The 22,716-nt window shown below is 40.2% G+C and overlaps 1 protein-coding gene across 3 annotated transcripts; it reads right to left on the reverse strand.

Annotated features, from left to right (window-relative positions):
* Window positions 1-301: 301 nt before the first annotated feature.
* Window positions 302-22,017, reverse strand: LOC133207710 (protein zyg-11 homolog B). Of its 3 annotated transcripts, none has more exons than XM_061344800.1 (14): window positions 21,852-22,014; window positions 15,777-15,942; window positions 12,223-12,977; window positions 9,517-9,657; window positions 8,094-8,270; window positions 7,862-7,926; window positions 7,135-7,234; window positions 6,999-7,049; window positions 6,226-6,387; window positions 6,073-6,120; window positions 5,362-5,559; window positions 5,216-5,268; window positions 4,482-4,579; window positions 302-2,265 (listed from the first exon to the last, which is right to left on the reverse strand). In XM_061344800.1, the coding sequence occupies exons 1-14, from the start codon at window positions 21,852-21,854 to the stop codon at window positions 2,075-2,077; spliced, it is 2,208 nt and encodes a 735-aa protein (XP_061200784.1). In that variant the 5' UTR covers window positions 21,855-22,014; the 3' UTR covers window positions 302-2,074. The 3 variants fall into 3 exon arrangements, with proteins under 3 accessions (XP_061200784.1, XP_061200787.1, XP_061200786.1); XM_061344803.1 differs by lacking the exon at window positions 21,852-22,014 and adding an exon at window positions 21,052-21,184; XM_061344802.1 differs by lacking the exon at window positions 5,362-5,559 and having other exon boundaries at window positions 21,852-22,017.
* Between the last annotated feature and the right edge of the window lie 699 nt (window positions 22,018-22,716).

A 22,716-nucleotide genomic window follows, 5' to 3' on the forward strand; every position in this document is an offset into this window, starting at 1 on the left:
AGTTTAGTGGATTTATACATACTTTTCAGCTTAAGAGAATTCTGTTCACTGCTTGAAGTATGGGGGAACAAAACAACAAGGGTATGGAAAATTATTTACAATCTCTGTACTTGCTGGTTGCAGAACTTCATGAAGTGGCAGCTTCACCATCTGACTGAGACTGTATCACATTCATATTGAGCTGCATCGAGTAGTAGTGTGTGTCGACTTCCCTCGACACACACACACACACACACACACAGTTTTAGTTAAGATGTTTCAGCAAGTTCTCCTGTTACTAGGAAAAAAACAATACTGTAAGGAGAGTTGTCATCTTTATTTTAAAATCTTGTAGCAATTGATTTATTTTCATTCTATTAACACCAATTTTGACAAGTTTTGTGTGCCATTTCATGTAACGGAAAGTTCATAGCAGAAGTCTTATAGCAGACAGCTCAGAAGGGTGGTAGGTAAAGGCTTGCAGGCCCAATATCATTTTTTAAACCACCTTCATACAACCAAATGAAGAAAATTGTATATAACCAGATACACACATGAAAATTACGCAGGCCAAATTATACTTTCATACAAAAAGCAGTTCCACAACATTGATTAAATTACTGGATCAGTACCTTTAGAAGTTACTGAAATACACAATAACTAGATTATTGAAGATTAGAGGTGATGTTTTTATTTGAAGGATGGGGGTTGGGAGAAGGAAGGAGTTAAAAATACCAAAATAATGGTCATCATGAAGCAGCCATCCCTGCAAATAAACTACCAAACATGTTTTCTTTTCAATTCATTACTAATGTATTTACAGAAGTGTCTCTGAATATCAGTCAGTTGCCATGGAAACATGGAGACTAACCAGATAAACAAAAACAATACCTGAAATTAAACTGAATTTGAATGGACATGCAGTTTGCTTCCATCACTTGCATTTTATCAGGCATTTGTATGCTGTGCAATATGTTTCATTCAACACATCACTGAAACCCGTAGAAAGAAAGAAGTTGTTACAATTAGCATCTTTATGTAAAATCACACACTCCACAAAAAGCAATTGACACAGGGCTTACACAGAACATTGGGTGGTATTTTGCATTGTGATGACTTGGAAATATAATTCACTGCACAATACTGACAGAATATTTACAGAAAACAGAGCAATCATTAGTCCTATAAATAAGGTGACCAAATATCCTGGGCCTCTTATGAAGACATGGAGCCCCTTCACGATGAAGACAAGTCAGTATTTTGCTCTAGTGAGCCTTCTCCTTTCCCTATCAGTGTTCCGAAAACAAAAGATATCACACACAACCAAAAGCAAACAACAACAAAACCTCCTTCTTGTTATCAAATTTAAAATCTCAAGCTTACCTCATTCTTTCAGTATTGTCTCATTTTAATCCTGTTTCTATTGCTTTACTTTAGCAGGTTTCCCCTTTCCCTGATGCAACGCCGGTCCTCACCTTAATAAGAGCAGGGGGGGCTTGGGACTGCTGAACTGCAAAGAGGCATTGTTCTAGCAGTTAGGAAACCTTTAAAAGAACACAGCTTGCAGGCAAAAGGAAAAGGAAGTTGAAGACCCTACTTGTGTTTAGAAGGGTTATGAGACAATGGACATTTTGGTCGCCTTAGTTAGAAGTCTCTTGTAACCTGCATGCACGTACCTTTGTTTTAATGTGTAAAAGTGTTGAATCTCACAACCACACACAGTTCTATTCAAACACCAAACTGGTAAACAGTGTTATGAAGAGCAATCATAGGGATGAAATAACTTTCTCTCCCAGAGGTCACAAAAGAAGGTATTCCTAGAAGTCTTTTTTCCAGATCTGTACAAGTCCCTGTCTTTGTAGCCAGCAGTAATCCTAGAGGTGTGACCAGCTCAAGCAGTGACCCTTTACATGTTGCATATGTGGTTGCCATTAAAGTTGATGTTCACCAATGGTTACCGTACACGGCTCTGGGTACCACAATTATTGGCAAATCACTTTAATGGTGACCACAGTGTTACAAGTTACTCCAACTACACACACATCAGAAAGGATTATTACAGAGACAATACTTTACACTCCTATACCTGCAGCATTCAGTTTGGTTTGTTCTGTGGTTGTTTTCTACAGGGCGGTGGTCTCCCATGACGCATAATGTGTTTTTCCAAACTATCTAGGATGGCAATAGCAATCCTTTGGACGTGTGGATCAGTCTGGACGTTTTCCTTGATGTTGTATAAGTGCTGTAAACCACCTTCTTCAATCAACATGCTGCAGTACCTGGCAGCTGTAATAAGATTTAAAGAAAGGGAATTAAAAACCATTATGTAGGGTAAATTCAGCAGATACTGGAAACACTGATTCAAACCCACTTTCATCTCCTAGACAAGGCAGCATTTAGGGCACTCCCTAAAGTGTCTGCAGAAATGCATTTGTACTTTACCAAGTGACAAGAGAACAACAGAGGTGTTTGGACAGGACTCCAATTGTAATCAGGTCTGCTTCCATGTCTGTCTTAGCTGACTGAAAAGTGCCCTGTAATATGCATAGTATTTCCTCTCTCCATCCACCTCCTCTACAGGTATTTCAAGTGCGTACATATGTATTTTAAAATACTACAGGATCTATGAGCACCCAGGTAAAAATATCACCTTCACCCAAAACATTGGTACAAAAGTTACCAAAAAATGATTTCAGATACATCACATCACTTGAACAGGCTTGTGTGAGCAAACAGGACCTGGCTCCTCCAAAACCAGTTTGCCAAACACTACTGGCGGTGCTCTTCAACTAGTTAGAAGCTGCTATGAATGACTTTTCAGGGATACAATAATACTTTTTTTCCACTTTCATTATTGATTGTTTGAAGTAGAAAGCATACCTACATCAGCTCCAGTGTTATGTGCAAGGACCAGGTATAAAAAGAGCTATATGTCTAATGTAACATGCAAGCTTCAGAAGTTGTTACATAAAGATGAGGAGGACTGTAATGCAATCCACAGAGCGTTACCTCAGATGTGCCCTATTTCACCATTCATCTCAGTGAAGCAACACCAGAGTTGTCTAAATGTTGGCATTAAGTGTTCCACTGGGGATCACATCTACCGCAGTGTCACTAATATTTTTGTTAAGTTAGCTCATATCATACAGAGAAACAGCAAAAGGAGAATAGACAAGAAAAATCAATCCCATTAATTCCAGACTACTTTTCACCTTCAGCTAGAAGAGGAAGTCAAAACGGAATGCAACTCCTCTCCAGGACAAAAAGCTTTCTTGGTGCCAAGCATCAAATAACCATTCATATTCCAAAATTAAACGTATTGCCCCTCAGTAGTTTATTATATTTGGTTTCTCTGCTACTTTGTCCAGAAGCTTCTGGCACCAACTACCATCAGAACTAAACTTCCCCAATACCATCCTGAGCTCAAATCAGGAGTACACAGAGTAATTCCAGCCTCTCCATCCTATGCAGCAGTTACTACCAACACAAACCACTGAGGCATGTTGAAAGCTCAGAGGTCACAACACCACAAAATAGGTGCTAAAAAGAAATAGAACATATATGAGGCCCGAAGAGAAATTACAGGATCTTCATCAGAAACTGTTATCCAGGGTCTGACCAGTACAACAGCCTTGTCAGAACAGTCCTACTTCAACATGGTAAAAGTCCTCACAGTACTTTGCACTTAGGTGCAATTATATAACACGCAATGTTTTTGTTTGATCCCAAACAGATGTCTTCTCATTGTAAAAATAATGGTTTATGGGACAGGGAGAAACAAGCATAAATATACTGCTGTCAGGAAGATTAAAACAGCAGGCCAGAAAATACTTCTAATACTTCAGAGGAAAGCTGCTTTCTATCTGGTAGAAGTTCATGACGATACACACATTCATATCATACCCACTTAATGTCAAAAACAAAAAGGGCATGAAAAGCCAGGAAGGTTTGCTCATTCCTACATTTAGGTAGTGCTCAGGGGGTTTATTTCCTTCCCCAACATTTGGGCGTTTCATCACATGCCCCCAAATCATTTTACAAACAAGACATTGGTGTTCTCATTGTGCAGACAGGAAAGACAAATCAAGAAACTGAGTTTCACGTAACAGCCAGTTATTGCAAAAAGGTGATTAGCAATGAGGATTAGCTAAAACTTGTGCTCTGATAGTGAAGAGATCCCTAACTACTATAATCATTGCTCTTAAAAGAAATCTGATGCCCATTCTACATTTCTGAGTAAAAACACTTTGCATGCCAAAAAATTAACACACATCCACAGTTTGGAATGAACACTGTGCATTTAACAGTAAAATTCCAGTAAATAAAAAGGATATAAAGAAATTCTATTACTTTCCTCCCCTGCCCCATTTAGCCAAGGCCTAAATGTAGTTTTCCCAGAGGATTAGGAGTGAATACCCTAGGAATTCTCATTTTTCCCCGTTTAAGGCTAGTGAATAATACATTAATACAAATTTTAAGTGTGATATTATCTTAATACATACGATTTTTGCTGCAGACATGCTGCATGGCCCACACTGCCCATAACTGGACACCAGGTGTCATGAAACAGCCAAGTAGTGGAAAAAATGGATTAAAAGACCTGTAAGAAAAGAAGAACAGCAACTTACTTTACTACTAGGTATTACTGCTTCAGAGGCCACACATTGTCTATGCATTCAGCTACAGGTTTAACTAGGAGAGACAGTTGGTAAACTAGTTTTAGATGGAGCAGGCAAGCCTGTTAATGTTTAAGGCAATTACTAGTTAAAATCATATACAGTGAGTATATGCTATGCTTTACCATAGCATTTGGATGCCTCCTGCTCCTTAAAACCAGAAGTAAAGCCAGTGGAAATTATAAAGACTAGATGGGCAGTAATTATCTGATTGTACTGTCTGGCCTCAAGCTTCTTTATCTAGGGTAGACAATGCTAACCTAGAGCTTGCCAACATAACCTTACTGGTTAGTCTTTGTGTCTGAATCTTTTAGGCATGCAGCTGAGTATCTTTACTAGGAATGTAGCGGAATAACATCACATCTGTCTTTTACAGGAGTCCTTAACTTTCTTTGGTCACAAAGGGAACATGAACACACTGTGTATTTTAAGCCACTGAACAAAACCCATGTCTGGCCAGCAGTTCACTCTGCTTTGGGAAAAAGTTTTAAATCTTCATTTTAAATCTTCATTTAAATCTTCATTTTGTTTTCCAAATTCTAAATGAAGACAGTAGTTACCTGTAAGCCACCATCTCACACTCTGGGGTTGGCCAATTCAAGATTGCAGAATGCTGCAAAACACAGAACCAAGAACACTCATTGTTAAATACAAACACTGAAAAAAGTATAAAAGAGTATGATAAAATTCACCATCATTTCTGTACCAGCTGTTCAAGGAGAGATGTCCTCTGGCTGCGGCTTAATGTCCAAGCCTGCTCTCCTCGAGATATCAAATGAGCAATAATCCCTGCTGCAAAGTAGCTAACTTCCACCTCCACGCTGTGCAATAATTTACTGATGTGGTCTATAAAGTCCTTCCACATTAATTCAGAATGGAGTTCTTTAACTTCAGCTATGTTATTCTGGAGGGGAGAAAAGAAAAGAGAAAATATCAACAGAAAGAATATGATACGAGTGAGATAAATATTTAAGTTGAACTACATCGTGTAAGTGAACACCAGGATGAGATCTTGATACATCCAGGTGACCACCCGATGCCAAAATACTAATTTTGCTTTCAAACACTTTTTCAGTCTAGTGTAGGAATTTACCTCCAAACAAAGAGGCTTTTCTCATTAGTAATGTAGGCCATTAGCATGCAGATTACACTAAAGGCTAGTTTGAACATTCTCAAACACAATTTCAGCAGTGCACAATTCTGAATTTCAACCTACTCTGCGTTTGGACTCATCTGAAGCTTCACGCTGTCCCTTCTTAAAAGCTCTTTTTGTTTACTGTAACCATCAATGTCAACATAACTAGTGCTATTGGAGAACTGGTATAACAATCAAAACCAAACAGTTGTGATTTAAGGGGCACTATAAAGCTTAAAGAAAAACATAAAAATACTAGGCAAGATTTCTTTTTCGTCTCACCAGAAGTCCAAGAACTTTCTGTTGGATGGATGATTCTGATGGGAAAGACTGTGGAAAAAAGAAAAACTATAGGTAACCATTTATGTTTACTGTTGAAACAATGTTAACTATAGACCTGCGTTGATAACCCACCACCAAAACTGTACTCCTTACCTCTAAGACTCTCATGAAAAGTTCTAGCCCTTGATTTTCAATGAAGTGCCGACATGTTGTTGGTGATTCATCAGTGAGGTTCCAAAGTGCACTCAGTGTGAACTTGAGGGTAGTGTCTACGAGATTCTGATTTGTTTTCTGTTTAACTATTTGTAGAAGTTGCTGAAAAAAGAATCAAACACAAAAAACCTAGTTATGATTGCATACAAAAAATGTATTAGCTCCTCTGCTTCTTCCTGCACCAACTGGGGTAATGCGTAGCAAAGATCTACGTGTTTAGTGTCAAACCATACAAAACCAAAACAGCTATTAAACTTTTTACCTCTCCTTTGAACGTGGTTGCCTGCTAGATGAATTCCTTTGTTTTCATCATAACTACACACGTAGTACTATTAGAGATGGCACAAAGCCGTCTGCAGAACTTTGAATTCCACATGGACATTGACAGCACTAAACATTTACTTCAAATAGTCTCTTTTTGAGCATCTTTCATCTGACAAATTAAGAGATCTCTTTCTATTTTATTCTGTATTACTTGTGTCCAATTTCCCCCCTTTGGTTTCTTTTCATCTATGCCAATACGTCTCATTGCTACTGTCTCTGTTACCATCTCAAACAAATTCTCTAGGCTTTTCCTTCTGAAAAGCCTTCAAATGAATACAGGGTAATGTGTTCTGAAGAGTTCTATCTCCTTATGCACCTTTAGGAATACTGTTCGCATGAATAGCTGGAGAGGACAGTATTTCTGACTGTCAGGAAAGCGTCTGACTTACCCTAACAATGAAGAGTTCTGCACCAAGCTGAGCTGTTTGCTCTGTTGAAAGCTGTAAACAAATAAAACCATATCAACAATTTTGTCTAGATTTTAGAAATATTACCCTAGAATCAGATCAAGCTTGTATTTTGTACCTTTGCAGCAAGAATGGAAATTATGGCTACAGCCATCCTTTGCATGTTTTGATCTTCATGATTACACAGCCACTGCATAACAAGTTTGGCTGCTTCAAACCTGGAAGTTAAGAATAATGTTAGTTTTCAGAAGCCTCATTAGTCCCAGTAAAAGGAAGAGGTACAAAGACAACGCATCAGATAGAAATGCACACAAGGCAAAAGAAACTGGAAGTATTATGCCTTGTACCAAAACAAAGTAGAAGTACACCGTGAAATTACAGGTACTGCACGAGCCTCAGTCAGCTCCGAGTTGTCTCTGGGTCTCTTCTAATTATACATCAAAGTGCACAGGAATTACTTCCAAAGAAGGAGGAAAAAACTGGCACAATCTCTGAAGCATCAGACCAACACACTTCAAAGCATTTAGGCAATACATTTAAGCAGAAAGATCTCTACAAAAAGCAATCCCATAGTTCCTCAGAGAATTCCTGACTTGTATTACACACAATTAGTGACAGACCCATCCATGTGAAGTAAAAAATACCTGTACACCAAAGGAGTTTCAGATCTATAATCAATTGTGAATTACAGGCCCAAAACCATATAGGCCAGACAAATCCAGCACACTGGAATGATTTAAACTGAGCAAAATTGCGACCAGAAACAAACCTTCCCAAAGAACAATAACAAAGCGAGAATACTCCGCAATGCTACAACTTGCTGTTAACTGACATATAAAACTTGCCTGTTAAATGGAACATCCTGAAGGATTCTGTCACTGCATAGTGAAAGAAGGCAATTCTTTTGTAGCTGTGAGGAAAAAGAATTACTTCATCAGATACATACATATTTCAGAGTATTTTCTTGCTATGAATCACTACATGTATTTCCATGAGGTCATGGAGATGTGGAGAATCCTTTTAAGATCCAAAAGAGACAGGGAATCTTATAGAAGATAAAGAAACATTGTCTGTTACCTGTTGATGGTTTGGGAAGTGTTCCATGGCTTTCAGGAGCAAGTGAGTGACATCAGCCAGAAGTCGCACAGGCATACCTGCTGCTAAATCTTGCTTGGTTAGGTTAAAGACACACGCGCTTGCTGCTAACTGCACAGGCAAGTTGAGGGGGTGATTTCTCATTCCAATAACCACAAGCTGAAACGCAAGAGTTTTGCCCACGTTAGTTCCTTGACATTTGCGCACATACCCCAAGAGCAATCCAATGTTGCTTGAGGCCACAATGACTCACAGCACCCAATTTCTGCCTCTTCTCCCTTTCACTTAAGGGAAAAATCCATCTGGTGTGATTTTAGATCTCAGGAGGAACACTTCCTTCTGCTAAGTGATGCAAAGCTGACAACTTCTATTTCTCCAAGTCCTTTAGCACAAGTTATGGCAGCCTGTCAAAAGAGAGGCTGCATGGAATGCAAGAGATTCCTAGAAAGATCCAGGGTTTGCTATACACACATTGGCATAAAACCAACACCAAACCCTTTCAGAGGTGAATGAGGTAGGACAGTTTCTGCAGTGTAATGGTAATGATGTAGTTGCTTGTTGTTTGGAGACCAGCAATTTCAGATCATATCCTAAGCTGCTAGGTCAGGAGAGGGCTTTTGCAGCTTCTTCCTGAAGCTGAAAACATAATTTCAACTATGTATGCTGATTGGGATCTAACTTAAGAAAGTGTTTGTCATATTGGCTATGGATTGCCAAAGTCTTTTTGATACTGAAGCCAGCAAGTTCGAGGTCACTTGTTCAACATGAAAGAGAATAGGAAAACAAAAATCATCTGTCCTACCGATGCCTCTTTTTACAATCACAGTAAAAATTAAACCATCTCTGGTATTCTACACATGGAAAGCCAATGCCTAGAATGGTTATCTAAGGAAACTTCTAGGATTTTCCAAGTTACAGCACAACATAGAACAGTAATGGTACTTATTCACTTGGTATCATACTAGATGGTGACAGTGGAAAGAGGTATCACTGAATACCTTCCTTATTTTGTAAGCATCAGCAGAAGTCACTGTTGTACCTGGGAAATAAGACTAGACAGGGCTTTGATTTCACCCAGTACAGATATGTTCTACGGACAGAATTCAGCATCTGAAGAAGAGTTCGTATCATCTTCAAAATTACATGGAAAAAAATTCAGATGCTACTAAATTTAGATACTATACCTTAGTTCAGATCAATTTTACTTAACATAAAACACTACAGGGCATCTTCTGCATCACTGTTTTTTGAATAGTAGTTAATTTTTATCCATCATTACAATTTCAATCACAAAAATCACATTCAAAACAGGTAAAAGCTCATAAAATATTTTATACCGGGGTTTGAGGGCTGGGCTCAGCTTAAGGAACAATGCATGACTATCACCCAAACTATATTCTTTTACCTTTAAAATTTCAGGCTTTGTTTTTTCCATTACATGTGTCAGGCTGAATAAATGAAAAAGTGCTTCTCTCACAAAGAAAGCTCGCTCACTGTAACGCTTCAGTGCTTCAGAAATCTGCGTTTCATTTGCTTCTCCTGACACCTATGAACAGAGAAATAATCTTTAGTTCCAGATGCGATCATTTTACTTTATATTTGTTCTTAACAAAGTGCAAAGCTGCAGTTTCAAAGGTGGTAATATTTTTAACCAGATACTTCAGTAAGCCAAAGATTACTTTATCTGGCCATCTTGATCCAGAGCTACACAATATGCAGACATTCTCCATGAAGAAGAATCCACATTATAAGCAAAATTAGGCTTCAGTAATGTCTTCAAGTAGAACTGTACGAAACGACTAAGTCAAAGCAGCGCTTCATAACTAAAAGCTGCTTTTGATGCACCAAATGCCTAAAAGCACTACTTGTAACTGAATGCTCTGGGAAATGCAGCTGATAAACTGATGAAGATGGTATTTCAGCTGTAATTTTTTGGCTCTGGGTTCTAGCTCTGGCATTAAAAAAAGGTATTTCCATTCTTTGTCAACACCAAGTTTCCTGTAAGCTGTAACAATAGCTTGCCAGCACCCTATTAAAGAACTATGTCATGCTCTCTGCAAAAGAGTTCTTAAAACCAGCCTTCAGACACATACAAAAACTAAACAATGAGCTAAATTCAGTGAAGACTGCATTAGAAGCTATGAGCTCTTAACTAATATAAGCTTAAATTCAGGATATTAAATCAGCAACTAGCTGCAAAATTTTCCACTTCCCAATCTGTTGTATTTTCCATTTAACTCTATTTTATCTACTTGATAACTGCAAGTTGTACTGTTAGTTCCTCAGTCCTACTACTTAATGAATCATTGCTGCAATCTCTGGGTTTTTTTAATTCTTAGGGAAGCATGCAGAACTTGTTCTACTTACTGTGCCACGTAAGGGAAGCAAATGCTCATAGATTAAAGTGTCACATTCTGTGCATCCTGTACTGTATATATGTATTTTTAAACTTGCTAGATCAGGAGTATATTCCAGCCTTGAGAGAACTGATACCATGCTGGATTTTGCTTTATGTCCTCTCCTGATTAGAACAAGGCAATCCTATTTATTGACATGTTTTACAGCCAATTATACACTAGATGAAGAATTTCTACTTGGGCTGCATGTTCTCAGCAGTAATGTCTGCCTCATGTTCCATTTTCAAGGATTTTCTATAACCAAATTCCACAGGACCACTGGAAAGACAGCAATATTCATTTTTGCTGTCTGCATGAGTGCTGTGTCCTGTGTATTCTTTAGCAGTACCTTAACTAAGCAGCTGAATATTGCTGAGTATTTCAGTATAGTTACAAAAAGGAGAAACCCCAGTCACTGCCTACAGTCTCTCCTTTACATTCTTGACAGCTATGCCTTTAAAAAGTATTCAAAAATGCAAGCTACACTGCTAACTACACTGCTACAAGTCCATCGTGATTTTCACATAGAATCTTCTTCCTTCCTGCCTTTTCATAGCACAGTCACTTTAATGAAACACATTCTAAACAGCAAGGATTACATTTAATTACTTTATCCAAACATGAGGTATAATTTCCTGATGCCATACATCACCACACCAAATGGGAACTTTCCTTCAACAACTGATTTCGACATTCATGCCGAGCACTATTAGCTGTGACAACTCAAGACACGCTGACATTAACAACTGTCAAACATTCCAGGAGAAAAAGATTACACAACTGTGCAGCTGTGTTACCTCACTTACCTATAACAAGAGCATTCTACATTTTAAAACTGAAGTGCAAAACTCAACTTGCATAGGAGACAGACTAAGCTATAGATACACTATGCAAACTCTTCCTCATACCCTCTGCAGTTTCCATCATCCTCATGGCACAGCAGAAACCAAAACTCAAGAGTCAAAGATGATATACCACTGACATGCCTAAAGCATTCCTTTTTCTTCTTTAATTCTGACTCCTTCATAGCAGGAACAGGATAGGCTTATTGTCCAGTAAGTGCATGCATAATCTACAGAACAGGGAACAACATCTTGTTGTCTGGCACTAAAAGATAAATGCACTTTCAGCAAGCATCATCTCTATGGGGCTAAGCAATTCAGGGTTTGTTCAAGAAGAGGAAGTTTTTCATCCGAAGTAATTGCTTCTTACATGTTCAGCACCAAAAGACCTTTCAAGATGGGTAGAAGTATTGTAATAGGAAATAGAAGTGGTGATGGAGGACAACAGCAGCTCAGTTATTAAGTTTTATTATATCTGCTGTGTTAATCACAAACTGCTCAAAGCTCATGCAGATTCTACCTCCACCTCTTACTGCTACTGTGCTGGAATCAGAGAGTATTATTCCAGTAAATTACTTCAGACTAGACAAGGCTTAGCTCTCTTAGATCTGCTAAGTTAAATCAAGAGCTAGGGCTCACTGAAAAGGCCCAGAAAATAGATGTTTCTTACAATAGCATTATGTAAATTTAGCATTATCCATGCCAGAATCAAGTAGGAATTTGACATAAAAGTCAGGAGTTACAATTTTAACAGTTGACAAAAATGAACTTACAGCCTCCTTCTGAAACACCCACATACATTTGTTACAAATGATTAGCTCTCTTTTTTCTGCACATTGTAATTTTTCAGGAAAATTAATTCCCCCACTTAACCTTTAGGTTTCCTTCTCCCGTTAGGAATTCTGAGTAGCCGGCATCAGTAGCAAGCAATCCTACAAACTGCATTGTGGGTCGCTGCTGAATAAATGCTTCTACAGCTTTATCTGTCACATGTTTTCTTCCAGAAATGTCCAAAGACACAAGGTTAGGCAAGATGTCTTTCTGTTCCAGTAAACGAAGAGCTATGTCTGATGTGAACTGTTTGTCATCTGAAATATCAAGGTGATTCAGGTATTTTAGTTCTCTTATTACATCCAGAATCTGGGTTGTGGTCATTTTCAAGCATTTCAGGTGGTGCATGGTCAAAGACTTGAGTCGGTCTTTGCAGGTAAGAAGTGCTGTTATGTCAGTGACAGAGGTGTTCGATATATCCAGACTTTCTAATCTAGGAAGTGAAGCAACATCTGCCAAGTCCTCATTGTAGAACAGAACATTGGTAATACTCAATGCACGAAGCCCAGACAACTGACTGAAGCACCTCTCATACGGGTCTTCTAAAGAAAGAGTTAGTGAGTTCAGCACTAGGCATTGCAGATTTTGTTGGATCCATTTATTGCTGCCAAGTCCACTTATAATGTCTGTGATTGTTATATCTGCATTCACCCCAGTAGCATCAAGTTCCACCAGCTTGTGATGGCAGAATGCCTTCCGGAAAGCCACAGCAGAGATTTTTGCCTTTCGGATACAGGCTCGTTTCAAACGCATCTGGTTGCCTCGGAAGATGCCCACGGTTCCATCATTGAGAAGCCCTGTTGGAAAACAGCATTAGTGTTTGGCTCCAGTGGTACCAAGCATCACTTCAAGGGTACAAGGTGTTAACAAAGAAAAATAACTGCAAAGTAGTTTCTCTCAGATCTTTATGACACAGATCCCAAATGTTTATGTTCCAGATTCTACTTTTAAGATTATGATCTCACCTTCAGTACTTTCCAGGTTTAAGACTAGGCCAGATGAATTAAGATGTAGTATGCACACATTACCTGTTTGGTTCAGAACATGGAACGTGCAATAATAAATAAAATGTGGATATGACTCCAAAGCATTCAGTATGCTGCCTGCATTTCTGGATTTTCTCACTGAACCAGTTAGAAATGTGCTAAAAACAGGATTTCAACATTTCTGAAAGTTATTCTTCCCTAGTCAACCTCAAAATAGTATCACAGCAATCAATGACTAGCCCTCATCTTGCTTTAACTCAATTGACTAATTCAACATTTGACTGAATTCATAAGTAGAATCAATAAACTGAACTGAGATAATTAAGTTCTATATATCTCTCATGAAGAAGGTAGGAGTGTTGCTCAGGAACAAGCTGAATGTGAGAAAGAATCCTAAGAACTGATTCAAAGAAGACTAGGAAAGGGTGGGAAGGAGAGAAAGACAGCAATGAAAAAAGGAAAAGCAACAATCTTGTTTGAGATTATCTTTCTGCTCTGTATCAAGAATTCTGCATAAGTAGTCTTTTTTTCTAGCATACTGGCAATATCCTAACTGAAATAATACTTTTAGTTCCATGCACAGGATTATCCCAAAACGTATTGAGGACACCAAGATTTCTTACTCATATCTTCTTAACAGAAGGATTACTGCTTTATAAAAAGCCATAGGAGAAGGGTGAGATTGCACAAGCATTCACACAAGAAGAATAGGAAGAACATAACCCTCTAGATTGAAACTAGAAGGACATGTCAACACCCCTGGTTTTTATCTCACATCTTCAAGCATTCCAAACATGGAAAAGAACTGAAAATTGCAATATAGTTGAATAAAAACATAATTTCCACTATAGTTTGGATTTAAGCCACAAGCTAGTGATTTTCTCTGTGACTAAGTCAAATTAACACTAAGATTTGCAGACCATTCCAAAGAGCAACCTGTGTAGGCATTTCTGACTAGGTAGCTGGGGCATTCTTCTTTTGCAGAGAGAGCAAAAGTATGGGGTGAAACAACTGGTACCCAGCAGAACAAATTATCATTATTTATTCCATTTAACTTGTTAAGGTATTACTAAATTACTTCTCTCTCTTTTTTTATTTTTTTTCCCCCCATCTTTACATTTAAGGAACAAGCTAAGCTCTCTGCCTGGTCTACCTTAGCCACATCCCACCTGTCATCCCCTTTTTTCATCCCATGGTTTGACACAGTGTTTGGAGTGTTTCAGTGTTTGGAAGTGCCTGCATCACTACTAGTACTGGTAGTAAGTTCCTGGTAATTCACAGAATGGTTTGGGTTGAAAAGGACCTTAAGATCATCCAGTTCCAGCCCCACTGCAAAGGGCAGGAACACTTCACACTAGACCATGTCACCCAAGGCTCTGTCCAGCATGGCCTTAGAACTGCCAGGGATTTAGCACTTCTTTGGGCAACCTGTTCCAGTGCCTCCCGACCCTCACTGTAAAGAACCTCTTCCTTGTATCTAACCTGAACTTCCCCTGTTTAAATTTGAACCCATTGCCCCTTGTCCTGTCGCTATGGTCCCTGATGAAGAGTCCGCCTCTGGCATCCTTGTAGGCCCCCTTCAGATACTGCAAGGCTGTTGTGAGGTCTCCATGCAGCCTTTTCTTCTCCAGGATGAACAGCCTCAAATTCAGTTTCCTTGAATCTGATTTCTTGGGACTACTCTAAAAATTACTTATCAGAAAGTTCACATACGTTGAAGATGTAAGTTTTTTGAATTTGCCTTTCTTTAGGAACATTCCTTCTGTTCTATATGACCAGAATAACTTGGGAAAACTAGAACACCAGTTTTCGCAGAGTAAGACCCAATCAAATCTGCACCTATCGTATTGGGTGCTTAGCCTGTTTACAGTAATTTTTCTAGTGTCATGTCTCTCCTCTTAATAACCAGGATCCTCAGGAAGGGGTCTCCTGCCTCTTCTCTAGGGAAATCTGTACATTCACTCTTTCTATGCTATGCAGCTTTTATCGACACATTTCCCTTTGTCATGCTTAAAGCAAGCAAAGGAGAGGGCAGCTATCTCCTCAAAGATGTGCTGACAGAGAACATGATAGGCCAGCACATAAAATGTAAGACCACCACAAGGTGTTCTTCATAGATATGTACACCACTCTTGAAACTGACTACTTTCCAGCAAATAATTCCACTTCAACAAAAGTGCTAGAAGTGATGAGAAGCTATTTTAATTAAAATCACAAGATCATCTCCTAGCTTAATCACAAGGACACACAGTAAAGAAAATTCAATTCATTGCTCTGTGAGAGATACTGATATTTGAGTGTTGCTGGAAGTAGGACAATCAAATAGTGGGTGGTTTTTTTCCAGTGATTGAAACAAGATCTATTAAAAGAAGGTTGATTTGAAGGAAAATTAAAAATCATAAACCCAAGATAAAGGGCTTTCTATTTAGAACCATCTGTATGTCAATGCAACATTGAGCTGAAGCTGTGGAGAAACAAAAATAAGAGATCTTCTGTTAAGAGATTAAGGAACACAGTTTTAACAGCAGATTCTACTCCAAAATACACCAGGACTTCAGTAGCACATTCCAATAAAACATTTTCACTGATCCCAGAGAGAATTGTTTTTACCATGAAATGCCATTGTCTGCAGCAGTCGATCAGCCACTTCTTGAGGAAACATTCCTGGCTCCTGCAAGCACAGTGTTCCATCTTGCCTTTCTGTGCAGAACTTCTCTAGGTTAGCAGTCAGGAAATTCAAACAGATATCAAGTAAAGAATAAGGAGAAGCTTCCTCCTGTCATACGCAAAACACAATGAAACAAAGGAGATTTAGTCAAATCATTCTCTCCATCTATGGATCTCCCATTACTCTGTAATGTTGTTTTTAGGCAAATTATTATTTGATAGTCTGATCTTCATTGGAACAGGCAAATATTAGAAAAGGAGACATCCCCTTAGAGCCTTGGGTCACACAATAAACAACTGGCCAAACTCATGGGCAGCCTCTTCCTCCAGTCACCCCCAACAACCACAGGCAGTCTGGTCTGTCATGCTGAGCCCTGCTTGCATCCACAGAGGAAGAAAAGTAATTGCTGATAAGATTATTTGAGTTTATGAAGCCTACTGGGAATTAAGCACGCAAGACAGACTGAAAGAAGATTTTAAATCAAATTTTACTTCTTGATTTAAATTATTTCTTTAAAACTTTCATTTAAGTCAACTCTTATTAGAAGTCTACTACTGGCATACATTAGAAATGCAGATAAATTTCATATATTGTTAGGAGCAATTTTTGATACTGAAAAGGGCACTTAGAAGTTCATATTGAAAAAGGAAACTCAAAAAGAGCTATTTCACTCCAAATTCTGTGCAGCAAAGTAATAAGTATTACAGTACTCATTGTTATCTACTTACAGATACCAACTTCCACCTTTTTATGCCAAGCATTTGAAAATCATCTACAGTACAACCCAGGGTACAAAGGACAAGGCAGAATATAAACTTGAACTCTTCTTCCAGAGTTTGAGATTGTACAGTGATATGTGAAAACCTCAAAGGTTTTTTATTCCATGTCTAATAATAGTCTACTGTTTTCAGCCACACAGATTAATCAACATAAAGAATGAGTCGCCGCACTGTGAATCATCCCCAGCACTACACAAAAGAAGGGCGAGTGACTGGTACATACTCCCCCAGACAATATTGAAAATAACAGCATCAACTCTTGCCAGATCTCATCTGTAGGAAAAACTGCAGCTTCCCTTTTATACTGACAGTTCTGGATAATTTCACCTTCTTTCCTGGCTCATTTAACTTCTCTTCTGTTGCTTTTCTTGCCTCCTATGCTCATCACAGAAGTAGAGATGTATGTGAAAGGTTATATAGAATAAATATAAAGAAAATGACAGAAATAAGTCTTCCAAAAAAGGTGCATATATTTGGAGACTGGGAGGGACTACTTCAGGGCAAAGATGGAATGGAACTTATCTTTAATGAATCATATACTGACAGCAATAAGAGACTGCAGTTTAATAGCAGCTGAGGACTAAAGTACAGGTTTGGGAACTAGGAATTCCAAATTATTCAAATACAAGCTCTTTCTGCAGCTTTTGACATGCAACTTCCAACTCCTTTGACTCCATTTTCCTAAGTGCTTCGGTTTGGGGTTTGTTGTTTTTTTTTGAAAGCTTGATTATTACATTTTATTGTTGAAGAAACAGAATTTACTTTGTGATGCAACTTGCTTGTATTACCACAAAACAGCAGTTTGGCTGCCTCCAATTTTAGGCTGATATGAAAAGAAAGGGCAGACTGAGGAACTCTGAACATCTTTTGTTTCTTTAGAATGTGTAACAACACCTGAAGTACTCCTAAACAGAAAAAAACCTAACCAATTACTTTAAACTAGTACATTTTTTCTTAAAGGGGAAGTTTCTCTTTTTAACCTGAAATGAATGCACATGCTCAGGATTTGTGTGACAGCTGCACATTCAAACAGAAATCAGAATCCTTACTGAAAGGCATATGAAAACTAGTCCCACTGAGAGAGACATCCTCATCTCCCATTAGATCTTGTGCTTCTAATTTGATGCTTAAACATGACAAAACCAGAATCCTGCCTCTCTTCATTCTTTCTGGCCCTGTTCTGCAGTTTCTGCCAGGAAAATTAAAACACTTTCAGGTATCAGTGAGCGAACTCCAGTGGGAATTTTTAGCCTTGCAGACGGACCACTAGCATATGACTCAGAACACTATTTTTTCAACCAGTACCTCTAACCAGCCAATCTGCAATTCAGAGAGATCATTTTAATTCTGCTATGAATTGATCGCTTTAGAGGTCCCTGCAGGACATCTCCCTGTAGTAAAGGAACAAAATCCACAAGCAGGGATCAGTTACACTTGAAAACACCAGTCATTTTTAACTCCACCTATACCAGCTACAAGGAGGCATTTGTGACGTTTCTTCAATTTTGCCAAAAGGCTGGAGAAACACACCTCAGGAAGGCTCCTGAGGTGACCTGGGTAGATAGGCAAAACGTTTTTATCTGTATCTAATAAAACCCCTTGACAAACATCATAAAACCATTTTCTAGACTGTCTGCTACTGAAATAGAACAGCATGAATGCAGTTTGTAAACCTTTTATGTGAGCTTGTGGCATTCCTTTCCTGAACTTCCCTGTACTTAAAAAGGATATTGCCCAGTTAAAAACCTCATAGTAAACGTGGTCAGTTGTAGTTAATATCTTAGGTTAGAATTTAAGTGGCTCCTTTCTCTAGTTATGCTTTGAATGACAACTTGAAAAGAAAGCTGGTGCTTGTTTTCAGCTCATTTCACTTTCTGATTCAAATACCTCAAAAAGACACTGTAAATGTGTGTCAGCCATAGCTCAGGATTATCGTTTTTAATTTAATGAAGATCATCCAGCAATATTTGAGTAGAAATTATTATGTGTATTTGATTTCTTCATAGCCATCTTAATTATTGGGTACTTTGATGTTACCTCATCGTTTCTTTCATTCTATCAAATTCATTCAGTGGCCAGAAAATAAGTATTACAATAAATTCTCCAAACCACAGAATTGTGCATGACATGATTCAAGTCTGGGCATCCTCATTAGCTAAAATACATATTATAAGAGAAACGTGACACATAAAAAACAACTGGCTTATGGAATAGTACAAAAAAAGTACAATAATTGCAATTAGATGGGCTTTTTAAGGCTTATTTAAATTAATTCTTTTAAAACAGGTAACTTTGTAATGTGCTTAATATAACCAAGGCAAACAAACAAACAACCAAGTGTCCAGGGAGGTGAAGGGGGAGTAAACTGCATGGCTACTGGCATCTGACAGTAATTCAATACACTACTGGACTGAAATGCAATATCTACTTCAACATGATGTTACCCAGGTCAGCTTATAGCTCACAAACTAGTGCAGTTGGAAAGGTTCTCAAAAAGAACACCATCCTCCACACTTTCTTTTAAAAACTCTTTGAATCAATTATAAATATTGCTAGAATATATTTAACCTGTATTTCAAAATGCAGTTAAAAAGAAAAAAGAGCTTAAGAGGATGCATTAAAGTACCTGGAATAAATTAGAGGATCTTAAACCAGACATTATGCCTAGATTAACTGGCTGAGTGTGAGTATCAAAACAAAATCCCATTCCTTTGGGGAAGGATCACCACGCAACCCCCTGATTATGCGACAGTAACTAAAGAAGAGGCAGTTTTAACTCATGTTTTCCATCAGTAATTCCAATCTAACTTCACACAGAAATCAAATTCTGCTGCTGTGTGGGCCTGTTTCACTATGCATATTGTGATCCTACCAACTCCAGACTGAAACATTCAGCTCCTTCTGGCTTTGTGTCTTGAAGACTCACTGAAAGAAATAAAACCTTTTCCACAGGTAATTTTTTGGGGGTAGGGGTCTCCCACCTCAATAAACCAATTTGTTTACTGGAAAACAAAAACTAATTTCAGCTCCAACAGATCCACTTCTATGATGTAGTCCTCAATATTCATATCCAATTGCAGACTCGGTATGACAACACCCAAGTGTGTAAGGTCAGTGTATACCAGCCCCATCTGCTTTTTTCCCCTCTTAAGTCCCAAAGAAGGAGATGGCAGGAGAAGGGACTTTTCAGACCGTGGCAGTTATTCCTCTCAGAGTTAGCAGGAAAATAAGAGATAATTTAGAGCCTCAGTTCTTTGTGCTGGACAGATCATGTTTCTAACTGCTTTCCACCTCTCCACAGCCCCAAAACCTCACTTACTTTTTATAAATGAACGTTCTTAAGAACAAGAAATACTAGCTCAGCAGCCATCAAAATTCTCCTGAGCACTAATAAAGGCAAGTGGAAAATAAACAGTTCTGTGATTTACGTTACAAAGAAAACTATGATTATCCTACTTAAACAGGATGAAACAGATACAGGCAATTTATTAACCAGACTCAAGGAAGGTTATGCTCAGAACTCAAATTTAACATTAACTATTCTGGCACAAGTGGGAACTGCTGGTTGCTAGCAATACAAAGTTGGCAGAGATCACGGAAGGTCTGAAGTTAAGTAGTGTCACATTAAAACTACATAGTAAAGCCACGTATTTCAAGATCAGTATCAAGAACTTCAGATATGAGTTCCTCAATCGGAAATGACTGAAGAACCTGAATGGTTTGCTTAACCACAAGAAAACAATGTGAGGCTGCCAGAAAAGTCATCAGGAGAAGCATCAAGCCAAAACAAGGACATACTAGGACATCTTTAAGGCACTCTGAGACCTCATGGAGCTATTTATGTTAAGAGATACCTGCACCATTTCAGTTTGAACAACACAACTACTAGAATGGGGGGAAGGGGGGATTATTTGGAGTAGGAAACAAAACCAGCTTTCTCAGGCTAGTAGGTTAAAAATGTGAGAGATATGAATGCCACCTATAAATACAGCACAGTGAATCAAAACTATAGAAGAAGAAAAGCTAAGAAGGTCAAGCACAGCAATGCCATGAAGCAGAATTTTGGCCATAAATTTACATGTCAGTACATAGCTCCAAAGCACCAAACAATGAAGCTCTACCCTCAAGCACTGAATAGAATAGCAGGTGCAAAAGGTACCTATTTTAAAACAAAAAAGTTTATTAGGGGACTAAATGAAATTAGGCTTTTAATAACAAAAGGTGCGCCTAGATAACCCAGGAAATTCCTGCTTCTCCTTTAAAAGCAAAATATGCACACTCATCTCGAAGAGAGGAGCAACCAAACCAGCAACCATATGGTCTGCTCCAAGGCCGGCCTTCCATAGAGAAGGGCTGTTTCTCGAGCGCCAGTTCTGGCCAGCTCCATGCTGTAAGAGCACGCTGCTACACATCACACCGCTCAGCAAGGCCCACGTACCGTGCATGCCACAAAACCCGTGCTCTCGGGGGCACTGCTCTTTCCAAACAGCCCCTGGACAAAGCAAGCCGCAGTGGGAAAGCGCTGTGGGAGGGCTGAAGGGCACCTAGGCTGCCGGGAGGCATGTGCTGGAGGGGGCAGAGATGGCTCTCCCGGCCTGTCGTGCCCTCCATGCCGGCTGGATGAGGGGCCCTGCAGGCCGAGCTCCCCCCCGCTCCTGTATGGCGGGACCCCGGTCCCAGCCGCTGGTCCTCGCCCCCACAAGGTGCCGTGAGGAGCCGCTCAGAGGCAGCGAGGCCGGGTCGACCACGACCCTCGCGGCGCGGCGCTGAGGCGATGCAGGGGCGCCACGGGCAGGGATGAACCTCTGCCCCCTCGCATCGCTCCAACCTCCGCTCGGCCGGGGCCAGGTCGCCCCGTTTATATAACCGGTTACACAAGAGCCAGGGCTGCCGGCCCCGCGTGTGCGGGCGGCGAGGATCCGCCGCGGCCCCGCCGGGTCGCTCCCGGTTCTACCCCTCAGCGCGGGCAGGGGCGCGGGGAGGGGGGGAGAGGCGCGCACCCAGGGCCCGCCTCACGCTCGCTGGGGCCAACAGCCTCACCTGCCCCGTGCCCGCCTGACAGAGCGGGGCCCGCGGCGCCGCCATAACGGCCCCTTCACCTCAGCGCCCCGCTGCCGGGCTCTGTCACCCTGAGGCGGGGGGCAGCCTCTCCCACTGCCTCCCTCCATGCCTTCACCTGCACGACAGCGAAGCCCACCCATGCCCTCAGCGGCTGCTCGGCCCTCGGCGCTCACTCACCATCGCGGCGCTGGGAGCCGTAGGCGAGCGCCCAGCGAGCCGGGTCCAGGAGCACGGCTCCTTCTTTTTTGCCTTTTCCCCGTTTTTCACCTCCCCCGACCTGGAAGTGAATGTTCCTGAGCCGGCCGGGAGGCAGCGCCGAGCCCGCCTCCCTTAAAGGGGCCGTGCCAGGGACACGCTGCCTGTTACGGGATGTGCAAGAACTTCCCTGATGTCAGGTTGTTTTCAGCTTGGGGCAAGCTGCACCCGGGGAGGTTTAGATGGAGATGAGACACAATTCCTTCCCCAAAGGGTGCCCAAGGCAGTGCTGGAGTCACCGTCCCTGCAAGTGTTCACACACCGTGTAGATGAGGCCCTCAGTGCCATGGGTTAGCAGTGGCCTGGGCAGTGCTGGGGTAATGGTTGGACCTCCTGACCATAAAGGTCTTTTCCAACCTACTTGAGCCTATCCTATGATTCTAAGCAAGAGCAAAGGCCCAGTGGGTCTGTCCAAGGCGAGGCTGCTGTGGACTGAAGCAGTGCCTTATCTCTGAGCAGCCTCTCACAACCCAGCATTCAACATCAGCTTGTTGCTCACAGATCAACCTCTCTAATTTAAATGTTTCCTGCACAAACTAGTTTATTCTGGAAAGAAGAATCATAACCTGCTCCAGGACAATAGGTTTTGCCTCCTGCTTCAAAGTTGCACAGAGCAGCTTTGCCATAAGCTTTAACACAAAATAATTCCAGGTTTCAGATGCAGTAGGAGGGGTGATAAACCTGTCTCCCAATAAATACATACTATAATGTGTTGTTAGCAAAGAGAATACAGTTATATTTTTTGTTTCAGGATACAAAGTAGTCTGATACAGTTACCCTGTCCAAG

Source organism: Neopsephotus bourkii, unplaced genomic scaffold, assembly GCF_033783945.1.
Source record: "Neopsephotus bourkii isolate Nb327-2 ecotype Australia unplaced genomic scaffold, CSIRO-AGI_Nbou_v1 NB_234, whole genome shotgun sequence".
NCBI lineage: Eukaryota > Metazoa > Chordata > Aves > Psittaciformes > Psittacidae > Neopsephotus > Neopsephotus bourkii.

Coding starts and splice junctions, on each gene's coding strand:
- LOC133207710 (XM_061344800.1), bottom strand. Junction 7,050..7,134: donor TTTCCATTCTTGCTGCAAAG/GTACAAAATACA, acceptor ATTTGTTTACAG/CTTTCAACAGAGCAAACAGC. Junction 5,269..5,361: donor CATCTCTCCTTGAACAGCTG/GTACAGAAATGA, acceptor TGTGTTTTGCAG/CATTCTGCAATCTTGAATTG.